The 23,212-nt window shown below is 31.8% G+C and overlaps 1 protein-coding gene across 2 annotated transcripts in view; it reads left to right on the top strand.

Annotated features, from left to right (window-relative positions):
• Positions 1–22,650, top strand: part of SNTG1 (syntrophin gamma 1) — a 302,428-nt gene extending 279,778 nt beyond the window's left edge. For both annotated transcript variants that reach the window (XM_008706661.1, XM_008706662.1), the window contains one exon: positions 22,492–22,650. In XM_008706661.1, coding sequence (XP_008704883.1) covers positions 22,492–22,650 — 159 coding nt within the window. The remainder of the gene's footprint in view (positions 1–22,491) is intronic.
• The last annotated feature ends 562 nt before the right edge of the window (positions 22,651–23,212 follow it).

The following is a 23,212-nucleotide window of genomic DNA, read 5'->3' on the forward strand; positions in this document are numbered from 1 at the left end:
ATGGCAAAAATAGGACAAAGGAAGGGGGAGTGAACAGAGGTTGTGTGTTGGAGCAAAATTTCTTCTAAGTAATAAAAATTGAATTAATATTAATAAGAACTAGATTGATTTAAATTAAGATATTAGAACTAATACCCATAGTAACCACTGACAAAATAACAATATGTAATAAAAGTAAGCAAAAGGAATTAAAAATCTGCATTAAGGAGTTTCTACTTAACACAAAAGAAAGCAGGAATCAAAGACTAGAGGAACAAAAAACCTAATAAACATAGGGAAAAAATGAGTAAAATAGCAGATGAAAATCCTCCATTTACAGTGATTGCATTAGATGTAAAAAGCTTAAATGCTTCAGTTTAAGGTAGAGATTGAAAAAAATGAATAAAAACATTATTCAATTAAATGCTGTTTATAAGAGACACAATTCAGATTCAGAAACAGATTGAAGGTAAAAAAATGGAAATATATACATGGTATATGGTATATATATACGTCATAGAAACAATAATAAAATGGAACTAAAGTGGCTACACTAATATCAGACAAAATAGACTTCAAACAATTATTGTTAATTGAGGAAAAAAAGGACATTTTATAGTGATGAAAAGTGAATTTGTCAGAAAAACATAGGAATTGTAGATATACATGCACCCAATAGTATTAGTTCAAATGCATGCAGCAAAAGCACAGAGAATTGAAGGGAGATGTACACAACCCAACAATAATAGTTGGAAACTTCAACATCTCATTTACAATTATGGATGGAACAACTAGGAAGAAGATAAGTGAGTAAAGAGAAGACCTGAAAAACAGAAGAAAGCAGCGAGCTTGAGCTGACATCGATAGGACATTCTACCCCAAAACAGCGGAATACATATTTTTTCTCAAGTACTCATAGAATGTTTTTCAGGATAGACCCAATGCTATGACATACAAAGGACACAAAAACTAATGATGCACAGTATGGTGGCTAACTGAACATAATAATTTTAAAAAAGCCTCAATACGTCCAAAAAGATTGAAATCATATAAAATACACTTTCCATCAAGTATGAGATTAAATTAGAATAAACAGCAGAAGAGAATTGGGGAACTTCATAAATGTAAGTTGATTCTGGTTATTCATGATATTTATGTTCTACAAGTCATCATGAACAATAATTCAGCAAATACTGAAAAATTGCTTCTACGGGAAATGCAGGGATGAGTTCCTGCAAGCTTCTGGTCACAGCATACTTTCATCAACTAATTACTATATAACTTTGTTTTATGTGTGTTTTGTTTAAAGGCAACTTAATATTGTTGTTGAGTCTGTAACACTGAACTCACAGCCACCAGCACTATAACTCATGCTCAGACAAAGCTTATCCAACATGTGTATTTTCTCTGTAAGCATGTCACAGTGCTCTTTTTAAAAAAGATTTTTAACATTTATTTATTTGAGAGAGAAAGAGAGACAGAGTGAGCAAGAGAGGGGTGAGGGGCAGAGGGAGAAGAAGCAGGCTCCCCGCTGAGATCATGACCCTGGGATCATGACCCGAGCTGAAGGCAGAGGCTTAACTGACAGAGCCATGCGGGTACCCCTAGTGATCTTGTGCTTGAACACCAAACAGCGTATCAGCACTATGTTTTGGGGTCATTTTACAGAGCAAAGTCAGAGATACAAAAATGTGAAATTCTTGACTCTAGTCTACCAAAAAAAAAAAAAGACACTTTTTGTATACATTTCACAATATGAGAGCTGAAACAAGGAGTCTAAGTGTTACCTTGTTTGACCTATGCTGGGAAAGTGCATGGTGTGTTACTAAAATTTGTCACTGCTTTGCATATATCTACAAATGACCATGAAAACACCATGAATAGTGATTTTGGAAATAAAAATAAACGTTAGCAAGTAGGTAAATTTGCAAATACTGAATCCACAAATAATGAGAATTGATTGTATGCGATGGGGAAAAAGAAAACTCTTAAGCTGTCAGGGAGTCTAAGGTTAAATCACAAGAGGTATTGTAAATATTTTGAGATAAATGAAAACAAAACCAATCTATTAAAATTTATGAAATGCAGATAGATCAGTGATTGAAGAAAATTCATATCTACAAATGTGTATATTAAGAAAGACTCAAATCAGCATCCCAGATTTTCATGTGTAAAAACTAGATAAAAAATACTAAATTAAAATCAAAGCAAGCAGAACAAAGGAAGTAATAAAGATTAGAGCAGAAAAATATAAAATAGAAGATAAGAACAACAGATAATATAAACAAAATCAAAAGTTGAGTCTTTGAGAGATCAACTAAATTGAAAACCCTTTGGGAAGTTTCATCAAGCAAAGAGAAGACTCAGATTGCTAAAATCATGAATGAAAAAGAGGACATCATTCCTGATGAAATAGATTTAAAAAAAAGATAAAAAGGAAATAAAGAAACAACTTTATGCCAACCAACTGGATAACTTAGATGAAAGGATGAAATTTATAGAAAGACAGACTACCAAATGTGACTCTAGGAGAAATAGTAAATTGATTAGACCTAATGAAAGTAGAGATTGAATTAATAGTTTGAGGACTTCCCATAAAGAAAAGGACTTCACTAATGAACAAAATACTAACAATATTATTATACAAAATATTGTATCATATAATAATATTAATATCATTAATACGAATACAAATGAAATCCAGCAATGTCTTAAAAGAATTATAAACAATGACCAAGAGGGATTTATTACAACAATGGATGATTTGTTTACCAACCCCAAATCAATCAATGTGATACACCATATTAATAGAATTTAAAATACATGTATTTGTCTCAGTAAATACAGAAATACAGAAATTTCATAAGCCCAACACCCTTTCATAATAAAAACACTCAGTGTAAAAAGAGAAGGGAAATTCTTCAATCTAATAAAGAGCATCTGTGTGCAACCCACATTGAGCATCATACTTAATGGTGGGAATGTTTTTCTGGTAAGATCAGAACAAGACAAGGAAGTCTGCTCTTAGCAGTCCTTCAACGTTGTACCAGATGGCCTAGCCAGGATAATCAGGCAATAAAAAGAAATACAACTATCTCAATTCGCACATGCTGATCTTGTATATTGAGAATAATAAGGAACCCTCTGAAATCTATTTTCAATAATAAAGGATTTCATCAATGTCGTAGTATACAAAATCAACATACAATAATCAATTATATTTGAATATCCAAGTTATGAACAATTCCCAAGTGAAATTAAGAAAGCAATTCTATTTACAATAACATCTAAATGAATGAAATAGGAAAATACCTTCAAAAGATGCGCAAACTTGTATACTGGAAATAACTAACATTGTTATAAGAAATTTAAAAGATTTGCATAAAGGGAAAGGTGTCCTATATTCATTAATTGGAAGGCAATATTGTGAAAAAAGCAATTTCTTCCTAAATTGAACAACACATTCAATAAAAACCCTTTCAAAAAAGCCAGCTGCTTTTATCATGGAAATTGACAAGCTAATCTTAACATTTTATGAAAATGCAAGGTATCCAGAATAGCTAAAACAGTTGAGAAAGAATGAAATTGAACAATACACACTTCCTAATTTCAAACTTACTACAAAGCTATGGTAATCAAGACAGTATATTGACATCTCTGGCATAAGGATAGACATAGTGCAATAAGATAGAATCAGCAGTCCAAAAACAACCCTCTCTCTTATAGTCAATTGATTTTGGAAAGGCTGCCAAGGCAATTCAATGAATAAAAAATAATCTTTGCAATAAACAGAGCTACAACAACAATATCTTTATGCAAAAGAATGATTTTGAAACTTTAAAAAATTAACACAAAATAGATTGTAGACCTAAATGCAAGAGCTGAGACTAAAAACACTTACAAGAAAATATGGGATTATATCTTTGTTATTTTGGATGAGGCAATTGTTTCACAGATGGGATTCCAAAACACCTGTGTGTGTGTGTGTGTGTGTGTGTGTCCATAATGTGTATGTGCATATGTATATTTTTTATTTTATTAAAACTAAAAATCTCGTGGGTCAGGAGACCCTCAAAAGCTATAAACATAATTCACAAAATGGGAAAAAAATATTGTTTCTTGATTCTTTGACCATTACTCAAACTTAGGTTCTGTGTCTTTTAAGTAATAAGAACACAAACTGGAAAAAATATTGACATTTTTCCTTGAAAGCAACATGCTTATAGAAAATTGCTCTTGAAATGCTCACTAATATAGTGATTTTACCAAAAATCAAATTCTATTGATTTTCAGCCATAGATATTGCATAATCAACATTTCTGTTTATCTGAATATTTCTAATTTTGCACAGTGATGAGTGATGATGTGTGGAAGCAAACACTGCTACACATTTTAGATTTTGTTCTTAGACTGAAGGTAATAAAGCACTAAATTTTTCAGTCAGATTTATTACTTATTATTATAAAACTATAACTACACATTTAAATAGTAATATAGCCATTATCAAAACCCTTTTTTGTGGAATATAAATTCATAAGGAGTTATAAAGATAATACAGAAATATTCTATATACTCTTCATCCTGTTTCACCCAATGGTTATATCTTATGTAGCTGTAGTATAATATAAAAAATAGTAATTTGACATTGGTGCAATACGTGTATAGTCCTGTGTCAATGGTAGCATGTGTGCATTTGTAGAACCATTTCCATAACCAAGATACAGGACTTCTTTCATCATGTTGACCCGTTTCTCACTTTTACCATTTCTGAATCCTATCAACAACTAATCTGCTTTCTTGTTTCTACAATTTTGTCATTTTGAGACTAATGTATAAATAAAATTATGCAGTAAGTGAAAATTTGGACTTGACTTTTTTCACTCAGCATAATGCCCTTGATATTTGTCCAAATTGCTGTGTATATCAATAGTTTGTTCTTTTTTTGTTGCAAAGTAGTAGTCCATGATATGAATATACCACTTTTGTTTAACCATTTACCTGTTGAGGGACATTTGCTTGTCTCCAGTGTTTAGTTATTGTAAATAAAACTGTTATGAACAATAGTGCATGGACATGAGATTTCATTTCTCTGGGATAAATGCCCAGGAGCACAGTTGTTCAGTGGTATGGAAAATGTTTGTTCAGTTTTAAAGAAAATGTCAAATTGTTTTTCATAGTGGCTGTTAATGTTTTACATTTCCAGTAGCAATGTATGAGGAATCCAGTTTCTCTACATCCTCACCAGCATTTGGAATTGTTACTACTTTTTATTTTAGTGGTTCTTATCATAGTCTTAGTTTTCATTTCCCTAATGGCTAACAATGGTGAACAACTTTTCATGTGCCCATTTTCTATCTATATGCTTTTAGTGAAATGTCTATTTTTTGACCACTTTTCAATTGTATTTTTTATTTGTTTTACTATTGAGTTTTTTGAGTCCTTTTTTTAAAAGATTTTATTTATTTATTTGAGAGAGAGAGAAAAAGAGAGAGAGAGAGAGCATGTCAAGAATGGGGAGGGGGAGGGGGAGAAGAAGAAGCACATTCCCCACTGAGCAGGGATCCAACATGGGGCTCAATCCCTGGACCCTAAGATTATGACCTGAGCTGAAGGCAGATGCTTAACCTACTGAGCCACCCAGGCACCCCTTATGAGTTCTTTATATATTCTCTATATGAGGCTTTATTAGATATGTTGTTTGCAAATATTTTCTTCTAATTCTTCCAAAGTTTACCTTTCATCTTCTTAACAGGTATCTTGCAGAGAAAGTAAAAATTTTCATAAACCCCGTTTATCAATTATTTATTTTATAGATGATGCTTTTAGTGTCCTGTCAGGAATTCTTCAACAACACCCAGGTGTCAAAGATTTTTTTTCCTATGCTATCTTCAAAAAGGTCTATAGGCTAGGCGCACCTGGGTGGCACAGTCAGTTAAGTGTCCGACTCTTGGTTTTGGCTCAGGTGGTGATCTCAGGGTCATGAGATTGAGACCCACATGGGGCTCCACACTGAGCAGGGAGTCTGCTAGAGTTTCTCTCTCCCTCTCCCTCTTCCACTCCCCCATGTGCACAAACTCTCTTTCCCTCTCTCTCTTTAAAAATAAATAAACCTTTTTTTTTTTAAGTTCTACAGGCTTGCCTTTAAATATATAACACATCTGAGTTCATTTTTTCCCTGTAAGCTGTGAAATTTAGCTGACCTTCACTGTTTTGTCTATAGATGCCCAATTATTTCAGCAACATTTGTTGTAAAGACTATTTTTCTTCTATTGGATTTCTTTTACAGCTTTGTTGAAAATCAGTTGGACATACTTGTGTGATGTTATTTCTTGTTTTATTTACCTCTTTGTCAATTCATATAATTCTGAATACATCAGCTATATAATAGTACTTGAAATGAAGAAAAATGATTCCTTCTATTTTTTGGAATTGCTTTAGCTATTCTAGTTCCTTTGTCTATCTATAGACATTTTATAATTACCTTTTCTGTATCTATGTATAATCTCACTGATATTTTGATAAGGATGACATAAAGCACAGATCAATCTGAAGAGAATTGGCATCTTATACTATGTTGATTTCTTAAAACAGTGAAAAGATACTTTTCTATTTTTTTAGATCTTTTTCATTTAATTATTCTGCATTGTGTACTTTTCATCAAATAAACCCCAGCCATGTTTTGTTAGATTTACATTTAGGAAAATCATATTTTAAGAGAATGTAATTGGTATTGATTTTGAGATTTTGTTTTTCAAATATTGTTGCAAATGGAAATATAATTAATGTTTTTATATTTACATTGTATCTTGAAACCAGTAGAAATACACCTATTAGTTCGAGGTGTTTTTTGTTTTTGTTTTTGTTTTTAAGATTCCTTGGGTTTATCTACAAAGATCATCAAGACATGCAAATTAAGGGAAGATGTATTTCCTTTTTCTGATCTGTATCATATTGCTTTCATTTTCTTGCCTTTTGTGTTGGCTATAAATTTCAATACTATATTACTATCAGTGGTGACTACAGACATTCTCTGCTTTCCTTATTTTAGGGGAAAGCATTTAGTCTTTCACCATTAAGTATGATGTGAGCTTAGGGCTTTAATAGTTCTTTCTCAGGTTGAGTTCTACTCTATTTCTGTTTTTCTGAAAGTTTTCATTGTGAATTGGTATCAATTAATATGACCATGTAAATTTTTTAGCTTATTAATATGGTGGGATGTAGTAATTGATTTTGAAATGTTGAACCAATCTTACATTCCTGGAATAAACCTTACCTGATAATGGTGTGTAATTCTTTACATATATTGATGAACTACATTTGTAAAATTTTAAGTATTTTTGCTTTTATGTTCATGAAAGATACTGGTTTATAAGGTTTTTTTTGGTGTTTTTGTTTGTCTGTTTTTGATACTATTTGCCTGGTTTTTGTATCAGGATAAAACTGTCTTATAAAACGAGCTTAGAATGTTTCCTTCTCTTCTATTTTCTGGAAGATAGCATGTAGAATTGTTGATTCTTCTTTAAAGATTTGGTAGAGTTCTCTAGTGGAAACATCTGGGCTGGAAGATTTCCTTTTTGAGGTTTTTAAAATTATTATTTCAATTTGCTTAGTAGATAGCTATTCAATTGATCTACTATTCCCAAATGAGTTGTGATCATTTTTATTTTTCAAGGACTTGGTCAATTCTATCTAAATTGTCAAATTTATGTGTGTAGATTTTCTTATAGTATTTCCATATTCCTTATTTATTTCACTTTGAATTTCACTTCTTTATTTCACCTTATATCAGTATTTTACTTTGAAGTCTGTGGATTTTATAATGATATTCCTCTTTCATTCCTGTGAGTAATTCATGCCTCTTCTCTATTTTCTGTTAGTCTGGCTAGAAACATTTCAAAGAACCAAAATTATTTTCTCATTGCTTTTCTCTTGGAGTTCTATAATTAATTACATGAATTCTGGTCTTAACTTCATTAATTTGCTTCTTTCGGGTTGCTTTGGTTTTATGTTGCTCTTCTTTTTCTAATTTCACAAGTTGGTATTTTAAGATCATTGATTTGACACTTCCTGATTTCTAATACAAACATTCAATTCTAAAATTTCCTTCTTATCACAGCGTTTACTGCATTCCACAAATTTTGATAAATTGTATTTTTATTTTTATGCAAATCAATGTTTTTAATTTCCTTGAAGTTTTCTTCTTTGATCAATAGAATTTTTTAGAAGTGTAATGTTTAGTTTCTAAGTATTTTAAGATTTTCCTGTTATCTTCCTAGAATTGATTTCTAGTGTGATCTACTTGCTCAAAGAACATACTCCGTATGATTTCACTTTTGTTTTTTTAATTAGTTGACAATTTCTTTATGGCCTAGGATATAACCTTATTATAGGTTGGCAAAAGTAGGAGTCTAGATTTTTGCTGGTGGGAGTGGGGGTAAGCCCAGTTTTCTGTAGCATTTGTCCAAAGTAGAGTAATAAATGGAGCACATTTTTTGCCTGACTAGACTGCTTCTTTTCAGATCATATGGCTAGAGAGAGTTGATGTCTTTATTTTTTGTTCGTTTTGTTTTGTGTTTTTGTTTTTTTCCATTTGTTTGTTTTGTCTGTAATCATTGATGTTTCTGGGCCCAGGCTTTCTACTCTCTTGTTTAAAATACATGATGCAAAAAGAAAAACCAAGTTCTCACCATGATGTTATTACTCAGATCCTGAGATCTATGGATCCCTAGCTTATCTGCTTTCTTCTCTTCCTTCAGAATGTCCTTTTGTTTGTTTTATATGTCATTTCCAGAGTTTTTATTACATTTAGGAGAAATAGGGAAATCATCCTAAAAGTAGAACTATATTTTTAAAGTACTACTAATGCCACATCTAAAGAAATATAATTGTCATAATGGTCAGATTCTTAGTTCATCACCTTTCATAACTCCAATGAAATAATGACAGACATATAACACAAATTTGACAGTGAAAATTTAATTATGGATATGGCTCTTATTATGGCAATAACAAACAAGGAGACTGAATTAGTGATCAAAAACCTTCCAACAAAGAAAAACCCACAATCAAAAGGATACATAGGTGAATACTAATAAACATTCAAAGAAAAATTAATACTGATCTTTTAAAAACTCTTTTAAAAAATAGAAGAGGAAAACTCTCAAAATGATTGTATGAAGGTAGAATTACCCTTATTTCAATGCCAGACAAAGACAAGATTTAAAAAAAAAAAAGTAAACTATAGGCCAATATTCCTAATGAACATTGATGCAAAAATCCTCAGTGAAATACTAGGAAATCAAAATCAGCAGCACATTAAAAAGATCATAAATGGGATTTATTACTGTGATGCAAAATGATTCAACACACAAAAATCAATGTGATATACCACATTAGCAGAATAAAAGATAAAAATCAATGATCATCTCAGTAGATATAGAAAAGCATTTGACAAACTTCAGCATCTATTCATTATAAAAACTTGCAAAAAATGGTACAAAGGAATACAAATCAGCATAATAAGGTTATATTTGAAAAACCCACAGCTAATATCATAATGGATAGGGAAAAACTGAAAACTCCACAAACATCCATTAAAACTAATAAATTCAGTGAATTTGTTGAATACAAAATTGACATAAAAGTTAGTGGCATAAGTATATACTAACAACAAGCTATCTGAAAGAGGAATTAGGAAAACAATTCCATTCACAATAGCAACAAAAAGAATACATTACTTAGCAATTTACTTAAAGAGATGAAAGACTTATACACTGAAGTTTCTAAAACACTGATGAAGGGAATTCTAAAGGACACAAATAAATGGAAAAACATCCCATGTTTCCATATTTATGAAATGGAATAATTAATATTGTTAATATATTCATATTACCCAAAATGATCTGTAGATTCAATTCAATACCTATCCAAATCACAATGATGCTTTTTACATAAATATAAAAAATCTTAAATTCATATGGAATCATAAGACCCCAAGTAGCCAAAGCAATCTAAAGTAAAAAGAAAGCCATAGGATCACATTTCCTAAATTCAAATTATATTACAAAGCTATAGGAACCAAACAGTCTGGTGCTGGTATAAGTACAAACATATAGACCAATGAGTAGAATACAGATTCCAGAAATAAACCCACACATTTATAGTCAACTGCTCATTGATAAGGGTTCCAAGAACACACAATGTAAGCATAAATTCTTCAACAAGTGATGATGGGAAAACTATGTACCTACTTGCAAAAGAATAAAGTTGGATCGCTAACTCACAGCATACCTAAAAATCAACACAAAATGGATTAAAGACTTAAATGTAGGGGCGCCTGGGTGGCACAGCAGTTAAGCATCTGCCTTTGGCTCAGGGTGTGATCCCAGAGTTATGGGATTTTAGCCCCACATAGGCTCCTCAGCTATGAGCCTGCTTCTTCCTCTCCCACTCCCCCTGCTTGTGTTCCCTCTCTCGCTGGCTGTCTCTATCTCTGTCAAATAAATAAATAAAAATCTTTAATAAAAAAAAAAAGACTTAAATGTAAGACCTGAAGCCAAAAAACTCCTTAAAGAAAAAGTAAGCGAAGATCTTCTTGACATCAGTCTTGGCAAAATTTTTTTGGATAGAACACCCAAAACATAGGCAACAAAAGCCAAAATGGGGGGACCACATCAAGCTAGACGTCTTCTGCACAGCAAAGAAAATAATCAAGAACATGAAAGGCAATTTACAGAAAGGGAAAATTATTTGCAAATGATATATCTAATAGTGGATTAATTATCCAAACTATAGAAGGAACTCATACAACTCAATACCAAAAAAAAAAAAACCCTATTTAAAAATGGGCAAAGTTCCTGAGAGACACAGAAGAAGAAATTTAAATGACTAACAATTGTATGAAAAGGTGTTCAACATCACTAATCATTAGGGAAATATAAATCGAAATCATAATGAGATATCACCTCATACCTATTATGAATGGCTATTACCAAGAAGAAAAAGATAACAGTGTTGGCAAGAATGTGGAGAAAAGGGAAACATTGTGCACTGTTCTGGACAGCCAATATGGAAAATAATATGGACATTTTTCAAAAAATTAAATAGAATTATCGTATTATCCAGTAATCCCAATCCTAGGTATATTTCCAAATGAAATGAAGTCATTACCATGAAAATATATCTGCACTCTCATGTTCATTGCAGCATTAATCACAGTAACCAAGATATGGGACAAAACTGACTGTCCTTTGACAGATGAATGGATAAAGAAAATGTTATACACACACACGTAATGAAATATTATTCACCTTAATAAAAAAGAACATCCTGCCATTTGTGATATAGCTGGAACTGGAGGACATTATACCAAGTAAAATAAGCAAGACACAGAAAAAAAAATACTGCATGATCTAATTCACATGTGGTGTCTACAATAGTCAATTCCTGCAGCAGAAAGTAGAAATGTGATTGCCAGAGGCTTGGGGGAGGGGGAAATGAGATGATGTTGGTCAAAGGGTATAAAATTTCAGTCATAAAAGATGAATAGAGATCTATTATGTAATGTGATTGATGATAGTTGACAACACTGTTTTGTATAATTAAAATAAAATTTCTTCCCACCCCTAACACAATGGTAGGTATGTAGAAGTGATGATATGATAATTCGCTTGATTTTGGCACTCTTTTCACGATGTATACATGTATCAAAACATCAAGTAATACCTTAAATATATACAATTTTATATGCCAAAGATATCATGATAAAACTACAAAGAAATAAAAAAGAAGGTGACCCAGCATTTAAAGTATGGGTCAGAAAAAAAAAAAAGATTAAATATGGAAGCTGTTACAGTGTTTCTTTTGAAAATGCTTTAAAAAGTGATAAAATGATTTAGACAGCAGAGTCATATCTTGTCATATATAATAATAAATAGATAAAAGATGCTTTAATTTAATAAAACATATGTACATTCACAGTTACAAGGCAAATGCATTATAACCAGAGCTTATTTAACCAGTAATAGAGTTTGTTTGGGGAACATGATTGTTTAACCAGTAATAGAGTTTGTTTGGGGAACATGATTGCTTAAATTGCCACATGTATTACAGAATTAAAAGTTCTACATAGTATTTAACTTTTTGGTTGTGTAAGGTCTCAGAAATACTGAAAAAATCATGTGGCTTTGCCTGGTAGTTGAGGCATTTACTTTTTGGTTTTGTTACTGTTTTGTTTGTGGATATATGAGAACAAAGTCATAATACAAAAGCCCATTATACTTTTTTCTCTGAAAACAGAAACTCATAAATTCTCACTTCATTACTCAGAAAGCTTAATAAATTTGCCATCTGCTTTCCCAAAGCCTCATTAAACTTCTCGGAACTTTCCTAGTAGAACAGGGTTCCCAGTTGAAGTCATGAGCAATATTGTAGCTGTTTGACAGTTTACCAAAAATTTCATTTATCGCTATTGGGAACTTTAAAAAAGTGGCTTATATCTGTTGTAAATATGAGACTAGTATATCAAGAATTACTAACATATTCTTATAGTTGTTCCTAGTAAATTTTCTAGCCATATGTATTTTTTCTTTACTACTTCTAATATCTTGTTTTTATATTTATGTACATGTATTTTTAAAATTATAATTTGATATGATATGGCCAGACAATCCTCTGACTTCAAAACGGGTTGTCTTCGAAAAACATCAATGAAACTTTATTCATTGAAATTCATAACAATTTCCCCCAAAAGAAACACTTAAAATATTTCCTAAACTAGTGTATACAGCATATTAATCCTGAATTGCTAAATTTGAGATCTGGAAGCCAAGGTAGTGCTTTCTTGCACTGTACAATAAGAGAAGAAAACAAGCCAACACTTTTCTATTTAGTGGAACAGTGCAAAATATAGAAACCTATTTACATTGATTTGATCATTGGAGTCTTTTTCCCCAAAACCATTTCCTGCCCCCAACCTTCACAGTCTCAGAGACTCCATGCTGCCATAACATACCTTTTCACAAATACTAGGTTCAGTAAGACTTAAATCAAAAATAAGATTGACTTCCAGTAATGCCACTTTTAGCTAATTTCTATATATCTTCATTTTCTCATTATAAATTGTGGATGAAATTCCTGCCTTAAAAGAGTACTGTAGGGACAACAAGTTCTGTGGTTTGATGGTAAGGATTGAATATATGACACAATAGACGGAGCATTTTGCATGCTCAGTGTCAAAGATGTCTACTAAGGAATTCATGGTGTGTTGGTCTGCCTTTTGGAGAATGACTGGCAATTTAAGTGAATTCATATTCATATTTAGCCGTGAGGTCTCATAGATGAGAAGTTTAATATTCACAAACCTGGGTAGGTATTTGAGATGAAGGATTTCCCTCAGCATTGGAAATGAAGAATCATCTTCCTATCCTGCTTTTCACAATTTCTGACTTTTTTTGGCATCTGGAACCAAAGATTTTATAAAATTCCAAGATTCTCTTCTTTTCACCACAAATTATTGACAGCAACAGCTGTTTAGATTATGGGCAAAAAACAAATGGGAGACGAGGGCAGGGACACCTAGTTAATATTGCAGGTCCTGCGTCAATTCATGTTTTGAAGTGCTTCATACTGTAAAAGAACTGAAGCATCAGTACATAAATCGGAGGAAAATTTTGAAGTTAGTTGTGTGTGTGTATATAATTTACATACCCATTGTTTTATCTGAAATCTTATTTCAAACTACTGATTGGATTAGGAAAAGAAATATGTAGTAAAGGAGAAACCTGGGCTTATGTTTCTAGTTTTAAAAGAGCTTCTAAACTCTTGGGAATCACTGAGGATTCCAAACCATTTTTATTTCCCACTGAGATTTTTTTTTCTTTGTACATGGTTTATTTTTCAAGTCTTCTATTTTCTCTTTAGGAATATTGAATTTTATTTCCTCATGTGTATTAGGGGTCCAAAACATTTTTTAACTTGCTAACCTATAAATTTAAATTAACATCTTTAAGGTAAAAACAAATATATTACCTGCCTCTAAAATAAGTAAGTGTCGAGGGGAACATGTCCATGGTGTGATATATTTTTTTTTTCCTTTTTGCCAAACGTCACCGTTTACCTATAGAAGAAATGTAATTACATTTTTATTTTATTGATGTAAGTAAAAACATTTTGAAAATCAAAATTTTAAGAATAAAGATACACTTGAAAGCATTTTCCAAGAAAGTAAAATAACTTAAAATGGAGTCTAGGAACCAGCTACTGTATTATCTTCTCATAATAAAGAAACAGTACCCGAAATTGCAATAATCATGAAATCATTTGAAAATGGGAAAATAGAATTTTGACCCAAAACATTATTTGATTATGAAAACAGGTACCATAGACTTGTCCATAATACGTACATATTTTATTTAGTCTTTTACATTTGCATTAAGATCAATTGTTTAAATTGTCCCATATGAGTTTCTAAAGTAATCAGTCATGTCTTCTTCAAATTTAGGGTCCCCGTGAATATCAATGCATTGTCTGGTATACTGTCATTCACTAAATAACTTAATATTAGAAAAATGGTATAAATATGGTATTAACATATATCAGTGTCTTATTTTTTAAAATTAACTTAAGGAATGACACAAGATATTATTAAATAAGTTTCTATTATATCAAGATCCTAGAAGTCCTTAAACCTTTGAAAGTAAGCAGATTAATATAGATTGACAATTAAATGAGTTTTTATTTTTATTCACCAAGCCTTGTAAATAGAAGTCAGAAAACCAAGATAAATAATAAATCAATAATCCAAATCACATAAAATGTGCAAATCACTGTACTACCTTAAAGCATCTTATAAAATCGAATATAAATGTGGGTTGGACTTCCAGAATGGCAAAATAAGATCTTCTGAAATGGTACTTTTCTGGAAAAGCAATGAAAAAACAATCAAAATTATCAGAATTAACTTTTTCAGAACTTGAAAGTAACCAAATGTTTACAATAACTAGAGTATTCATTACAGGCAAAACAAACATAAAACAAACAGCCTAGAAAACATGATAGCTGTGAAAAACAGTAGACCAGAAGCCACTGGAGAGTATAGACTGTGCTTGAAACTCCTCAAAAAGCCCACCCCAGGAAAACTGTTAATTATTTGATCTATCTGGAAGCTCCATGAAAAAGCATATTTGCAGTATTTTTTCATTACTTGATATGGCTCAAACCTTGTTCATTGGGAAAACCCAACCCCAAAGTATTTATTGATATTTATTGAAAACAATGAGCAGCACATTATAATTACCTGAGTTGGTGATATTAGTAGTGACAAACAAAAAGCTAGGGAAACCTTAAAACTCAGGTCTGAGGAATAAGGGGCCTTGGAAAACTCCAATATCCTCCTGAGAACTAGAATGACAGTTGGATAGGAAGGGCTGTGTGCATGACCTAATGTCTCAGACCTGGCTGAGTCAGACAGTTATAAGATTGTTGACCACTAAGAGACTTTACTGGTAACAGTGATGGGAAATACAAGCTTTACAGAATTATGAATTATGCCAGAAAGGTCACTAAAAAGCAAAAACAAAAAAACGAAAAGGAGAGAAGGAAGAACAATAATTAACTCTATCAAACTGCTGCAGATCTTAGGGAAGATTGAGAATCTTATTTCCAAAGTATGTTATTGAAATGACCAGTTTTTATTTTTTTAAGATTTTATTTATTTATTCGACAGAGATAGAGACAGCCAGCGAGAGAGGGAACACAAGCAGGGGGAGTGGGAGAGGAAGAAGCAGGCTCATAGCAGAAGAGCCTGATGTGGGGCTCGATCCCAGATCGCCGGGATCACGCCCTGAGCCGAAGGCAGACGCTTAACCGCTGTGCCACCCAGGCGCCCCTGAAATGACCAGTTTTAAACAAAAATTATGAGACATTTAAAGAATCAAGAAATTGTGGTACATATATAAGAAAAGGAACTGTCAGGAGGAACTTTCCCTGGGGAAATCCAGCTATTGGACTTAATAGACAAAAACTTTGCATTATCTACCACATATATGTTCAAAGGGCTAGTGGAAGCCATGCTCAAAGAATTAAAAGAAAGTATGACATATCTCATGAAATGGAAAATGTCAATAAAGACATAGAAATAATAAAATCAAATTTTATCATATAAAAGTGCAATAACAAATAAAAAATTCCTTGGAAGTATTAAACAAAAGATATGAATTTTTGAACAGAAAATGAGAACTTGAAGAGTTCAATATATGTCAATCTCACTAAGTCAATTGAGATCATCCAGTCTAGGGAACAGAAAATGAGTAAATGGGTAAAAATGAAACAAGATCCTCAGAAACTTAAGTGTGTGACAGCAACAATCATATACATAACGGGAATCCGAGGAAAGTGGAGAGAAAATGGGAAGAATGATTATTTGAAGAAATAAAACAACTGAAAACTTCTCAAATATGATGAAAAATATTAACCTCCAAATCCCAGAAGCTCCGTGAACTCCAAGTATGATAAACCGACAGAGAAACAAGCATTGTGATTGAACTTTTAAAAGCCCAAGTAAAGAATCCTGAAGGCAGCAAGAGAATGATTCCAACAGTACTTGGGATCACTAATAAGAGTAACAGATGATTCCTAATAATAAGAGATAGAGGCCACATGGGACTAGAATGACATATTTAAGTCCTGAAACAAAGATTAGCAAACAAGAGTCCTTTATCTAGGTAAATTTCCGTTCAAAATGAAGAGGAAATTAATTAAATCATGGCTAGATTAAGCAACAACAAAAGTTTGTCACTAGTAGATCTGCACTCAGAATAAAATGAGAGAATAGTAACTTCAATCTACATGAAGAAATTAAGCATACTTTTTAAAGCTAATTCCATAATTAAATATAATTGACAGTATAAATACATGTTTGTTTGTAATTCTTCTGTTCTTCTTACTGATTTAAAAGACCATTGCATAAAATAAAAGCTATAAAACTGTCCTTGGGCTTATAATTTATAAAGATGTAATATGTAAGACAATAGCATAAAAGAAGGAGGAGGCAACAGAGGTATATTGGAACAAATTTTTAAATACTATTGAATTAAATTAGTATTGATCTGAACCAGATTTTTCTAAATTGTTAATTATATTCTCCAGAATAACTAGGATAAGTAAATATATAGTAAAATGCAAGTGAATTAAAATTATATATGCATACACACATAAAAGAAGGCAGTGATAGAGGAATGAAACAATAAAATATACTGTAAACAAATAGCAAATGATAAACATAAATTATACTTTACATATATTTACATTTAAAGTAAATATATTAAGCGTTCCATACAAAAAACAGATTAGCAAAATGAATTTTTAAAAAAATTCTTGAGGTGATGACCTCAAAAAAATGTTTTAGATTTGTAATTAAGCTTAATTAAATAATTAATTAATTATAACTTGAACCATTTTTTTCATGTTTTAAACCTTTATTTTGAGTCAAATTTTGTGTATAGTGTAAAATCATTCTTTTGCATGTGACTGTCCAGTTTTCCCAATATCATTTATTGAAGAAATTGTCCTTCCCTCATTGTATGTTCTTGGCTCTTCTGTTTTAAATTAATTAGATGTATATGCATGGGTTTATTTTTGGATTCTCAATTCTATTGCATTGATATGTGTGTCTGTTTTTATGCCCATACCATATCATTTTGATTACTATATCTTTGTAATAGAGTTTGAATTCAGAGAGTGTGATGCCTTCAGCTTTTTTCTTTCTCAAGTTTGCTTTTGACTATTCAGAGTCTTTTGTGGTTCCATACAAATTTTAGGATCATTTGTTTTATTTTCATTGAAAATACCATTGGAATTTTGATAGGGATTATATCGGATCTATAGATTGCTTTGGGTAGCATGGACATTATTTTTTTTTAAGATTTTTATGTATTTATTTTGAAAGAGAGAAAGAAAACAAGAGAGAGCACAAGTTGGGGGGGGGGCAGCAAGAGAGAGAGAAGCAGACTGCCTGCTGAGCTGGGAGCCCAGTGCAAGTCTCAATCCCAGGAGTCTGGGATCATGACCTGAGCCTAAGGCAGACACAACCAACTGAGCCACTCAGGCACCCCGTGGACATTTTAACAGTATTAATTCTTCTAATCCTTGAGCACAGAATATCTTTCCATTTATTTGTGTCTTCAATTCCTTTCTGTTTTTTGTGTCTAATGTACAGGTCATATACCTCATTGGTTACATTTATTCCTAGATATTTTATTCTTTTTGATTCAGTTGTAAATGAGATTATTTTCTTAATTTCCCTTTCTGATAATTCCTTTAATAATGAACTACTAATGTGTATAGAAATGTAGCATATTTCTGTATATTGATTTTGAACCCTGCAATTTTACTGAATTTGCTTATTAGTTCTAATGTATTTTTAAAGATGTTTCCTTATTGATTTTCTGTCTGGATGATCTATCCATTGATGTGAGGTATTAAAGCCCCCTACTTTCACTGTATTGCTATTTCTCACTTTAGATCTTTTATTTTCTTAAGATTTTATTTATTAATTTGAGAGAAAGAGAATCAGAGAGAGAGGGAGCGTGAGAGGGGGAAGGGTCAGAGGGAGAAGCGGACTCCCTGCTGAGCAGGGAGCCTAAGGCAGGACTTGATCCTGGGACTCCAGGATCATGACCTGGACCAAAGGCAGTCGCTTAACTAACTGAGCCACCCAGGTGCCCCATCCCTTTAGATCTTTTAATATCTGTTTTATATGTTTAGGTGCTTCCTAATTTCTTAAATATTAGATAAACATTATTGATTTCACTTACTGATTCATTTCTCTGCTCATTTAAGAAAGAAAAAACAGACTTCTCTAAAAGATTGTTATCTACACTTGCTCTTTTTTTTTCACTCAATAACTCATGAACTGATTCCTATGAATCTTTTGCATCCACTTCTCCATTAAATTTCTTTGTCAAGGATAATAATCTAAATCCAATAGTCAATTTCCAGTTCTTATTTTACCAGATTCTATTTTGTCTCTCTCTCTTCCATGGCAACCACTGCTGTCTTTTCTTTGCTGGCTCTTCCCTATCTTTCCTTTATTTTATACTGTAGGATCCCTAGGATTGGCCCTTAATCCTTTTTTCTGCATACCTTCCATACCTGAACTTGTCACTCAGACCACAGATTTATTCTTTATCTCATCTATATGCCAACACAACCTAAATTTTATGCCAACCTTGATTTTTCCCTTAAATCTTCACTAATATGGAGAGCTATATACTTATCTTTGTCATTCCAATATGCTCTCAAATGTAACATGTCCCAAACCAAAATCTTGGTGTTTCATGCCAAACCTGCTTTTTTCATAATTCCACCATTTTAGTAAATGACAACTCTCTCCTTTCATTTGCTAAATAAAGTATTTTGGAATCATCCTTGACTCAACTTTACTTTCAAATCCCATACCTTTCCTTATTGAACACTTTATAACTTCTCTCCTTTTTTTCAATCTTATTTCCAAAGAGCTCAGAATTGTGATTTTTTTCAGAATTATAATTTTAAGACTTAGGTCAATTCTTGTCACTTCTCTACTCAAAAATATCCCATGGTTTTCCATGTCACTCAGAGTAAAACTCATGAAGGGTCCTTATAGCACTCCAAATTCTGACCTGTGTTATTTCTTTGACTTCACTTCCTATTAATTCCTCCTTAATTCATTCCACTCCCACAATAGCCCCTTGCTTTAACTCAAACTGTCCTAGAATGTTTCTATCTCAGGGCATTTGAAATTTCATGTCTGTCTGGAATTGTTTGTTTTACATTCAAATGGTTTATTCCTTTGTCCCCTTCAGATTTTGCACACATGCCAATGAAGATTTTCCTGTTTTGCAGCCCCTTCTACACTCTTTGCTCTCTTCTCTGCTTTATTATCTTGACTATACTTACAAACATATTCAGCAATATTATATTTAATTTATTTATGTCCTTATATTTTGTCTTTTGCCACTGGATTGTAAGTCCCATTAGGACTTTTTTTTTTTTTGTCTATTTTGCTCACTATTTATATCTTTCCACCCAGGAAAAGATTAAATGCATATTAAGCACTCAATAAATATTCATTGAATGAATGAATGATTAAATTTTGAAGAGAACCTAAGTTTAGGGAGATTTATGGGGTTCAGAAGGGCTTTATTACAAGAAGATAATAAATAATTTGATGTATGTCATTGGGGATGCTCAGCAGATAGATGGACATGTAGGTCTAGGAGTCATATTAGAAATGAGTAAAGATAGATAGATGATAGATAGATAGATAGATAGATAGATAGATAGATAGATAGATGATATAGATAGATATAGATTAGATAGATGATAGATAGATAGGTAGATAACAGATGATGATGATGATAGATGATAGATAGATAGATAGATAGATAGATAGATAGATAGATAGATAATAGATAGAAAGAAGTGATAACTGAAGCCACAAGAAGGAATATAGTGGCCATAGCTGACCATTGAGACAGAGGAAAAATTAGTTGACATTGGTATCAATAACCAAATTTGAACACATTTCTGCCTCCTGCTTTCTCCTCTTACCTATTACTTCCTGTCTACCACTAACTGCCCTGAAAAAAAGTATAAATATTTTACAGTGCTAATCAACATCAAATAATTGGCTTATAATTATAAGGTATGAATAATTGAAAATAGTAAACTTTCTAAAAATTTCTGTATAATTAGTTATCTGTTCTCCAAATTAATAAAGATGTGGCAGAATTATTTTTGAACAAAAGTTGTTATATTTTTGCCTACTTGTGATATTGAAAATATTTCCCCTTTACCGAGAGTGAATTGCATGTTTTTTTGTTGTTTTCTTTTTTTAATAATACATTGGCACATCTCATATTTTCCAAAACTTTACCACCCTTTTCATATCTGGCTCACTTAATATGGGTTGATATCAAAAGTAATGCAGAATCTGCAGGTGACATAAACTGGTTGCGCAAAGAATGAAGGGATGAACAGGGAACTTCAAGGTTGAGTTAAGGCAATAGAAAAGCTGCTAGTTGACAAATAACATATCATAGTGCCACTGAAGTGGATTGTTAAAAATAAAGCTTCTGAAATAATTATGATGGAATAACTAAAATCATTTTTAGATTGAAGTATTTTAGGAAATTAGAATAGTTAAGTCTTTGCTGCTCTCTAGAATAAGTCACCATTTGCCATAGGAAACTATGAAATACTTAAGTTTTAAAGGGAATTACTGAGAAAGCATAGATATTTTACATATATTGTACAGAACTGTGAATGAATTTATGTTGTGTTCTATTGTACTCCTACTGCATGATCTGATAAAATATTCTGAAGGTGAATTATTTTACTTACATAATTTCCTGGTGCATGGCACATGTTATGATATGTCCCAGCTGAATAAATACTTTGAACTGTTTTCCATTGTCACATACTACAAATTGCAAACACTATTACTAGTGTGTATATCAATTGTAATGTTACATTCTTTATTATAAATATGAATGATATAGCAACAACTTTGTCAGTAATTTCATATGGTTTATTACACTCTAATTATCCTCATTGTGAATAAGTTTGCCATCTAGACTACATTAAGCATATGTATGTATTTGTCTTCTCTCAATCCTCTTGAACATTTTATGGGACTACTGATGGTTTTCCATACCTGATCACCCAAGGTGATGTCAGCTTTTGAAATCTATCCTGAGCATCACCTCATGATTTTACAGCTCGTCTGACATCATTTCTGGTTTCAGAAAAACAAAACAAAACTCTTTTCTATTTTTTGTTTTCAATGTGGGCCACAAATTTCCTTAAGGATTCAAATAGGAAACATATTTCAAAAAATCCAAATGATTAGTGGGCCTTGGTTGATTTTTTTTAACAACCAAATACAACAAATTTAAACAACCAAGTACAACAATTAAAATTAAATACATTTAAAATTAATGCATGCATTACATTTTGGAATTGAACCATTTGGCTCCTAGTGTCATAAACGTTCATAACCTCTCCCTTTCAGCATTTCATATTCAGTGTCTTATGATAAATTGTAACTTATTCTAGAGAATAATGAAGAATATTTTTAAAATTATTTCAATCCAGATTTATCATCTGAAATGTGTATAAAGAGATTAAAAATATTTTTTAAACTATTCCCATGTTTTGTACCTTATCAAGAATAAAATTTTATTCTGGTCAAATATATTTCTATCCAGCATTTGGCAATACTGAAATGACTTTCATAGATAACAAAAATGCTTAGTATTTCTCTCTCTTAGACTGCCATGTTTTGAAGTAAATCTGCAATACATTATATATTGAACAAAAATGTCTAAGTTTCTATACATTTGATAGAATTAACTGATTTGAATTATGTTTATTGAGCTTGAAAAAATTACCCATTATTATCTAGTTGTCCAATTATTGTCAACTTTTTTAAAGTAATTGATTTTATCTGAAGCATTTCTTTTTCCCTTTCAGGAGCTGGAGTTTTCAAATCTATTTGCTGTTCTTCACTGCATTCATTCATTCTTTGCTGCCAAAGTAGCTTGTTTGGACCCTCTCTTTTTAGGCAATCAGGCTACTGCTTCTGCTGCCTCCAGCTCTGCTACTACAAGCAAAGCAAAGTACACAACTTGACATACTGAGCTTTGCATTGTCACTTACCATGACTATATAAAGAGAATAAACATAGTCATCATTTTAGACCTTGGAGAAACAATGACATCACCAAGTCAACAGTGAATTCAGTTTGAAATTTCAACAGAAAACAAGGTTATTAAGGGATCCCAAAAGCACTTCTATTTTGGAACGCATCTGTGAATAATCTTAAATGAACATAACAGCTTGTTCTCACTCAGTTTATTTGTACCAGTAGTTCATCGAAAGTGAAGACAAAAGAATGAATGATTCAATGTATGTAAATAATATAAAAATTGTAAGCTACCTATTAATAAAAATACCACTTAAATGGTTATTTCTGTATTTTAGATTATTTTCTATGACAAATACATGTTGGGCCAGATCATGAACTAATGCCCTATCACTGAATTATGAATGATATAAAGGAGGCAAAAAACCACATGGTGGCAAAGAAAAAAGCATGCAAAAAATTTCATCAAAGAAGAAAGCACTTTAATTTGCTGATGTAGATTTTTCCTTCTATTTTCATTCCGTGATATGACACTGGCATTCCAATTTT

This window comes from Ursus maritimus, unplaced genomic scaffold, assembly GCF_017311325.1.
Source record: "Ursus maritimus isolate PB19 unplaced genomic scaffold, ASM1731132v1 scaffold_9, whole genome shotgun sequence".
NCBI lineage: Eukaryota > Metazoa > Chordata > Mammalia > Carnivora > Ursidae > Ursus > Ursus maritimus.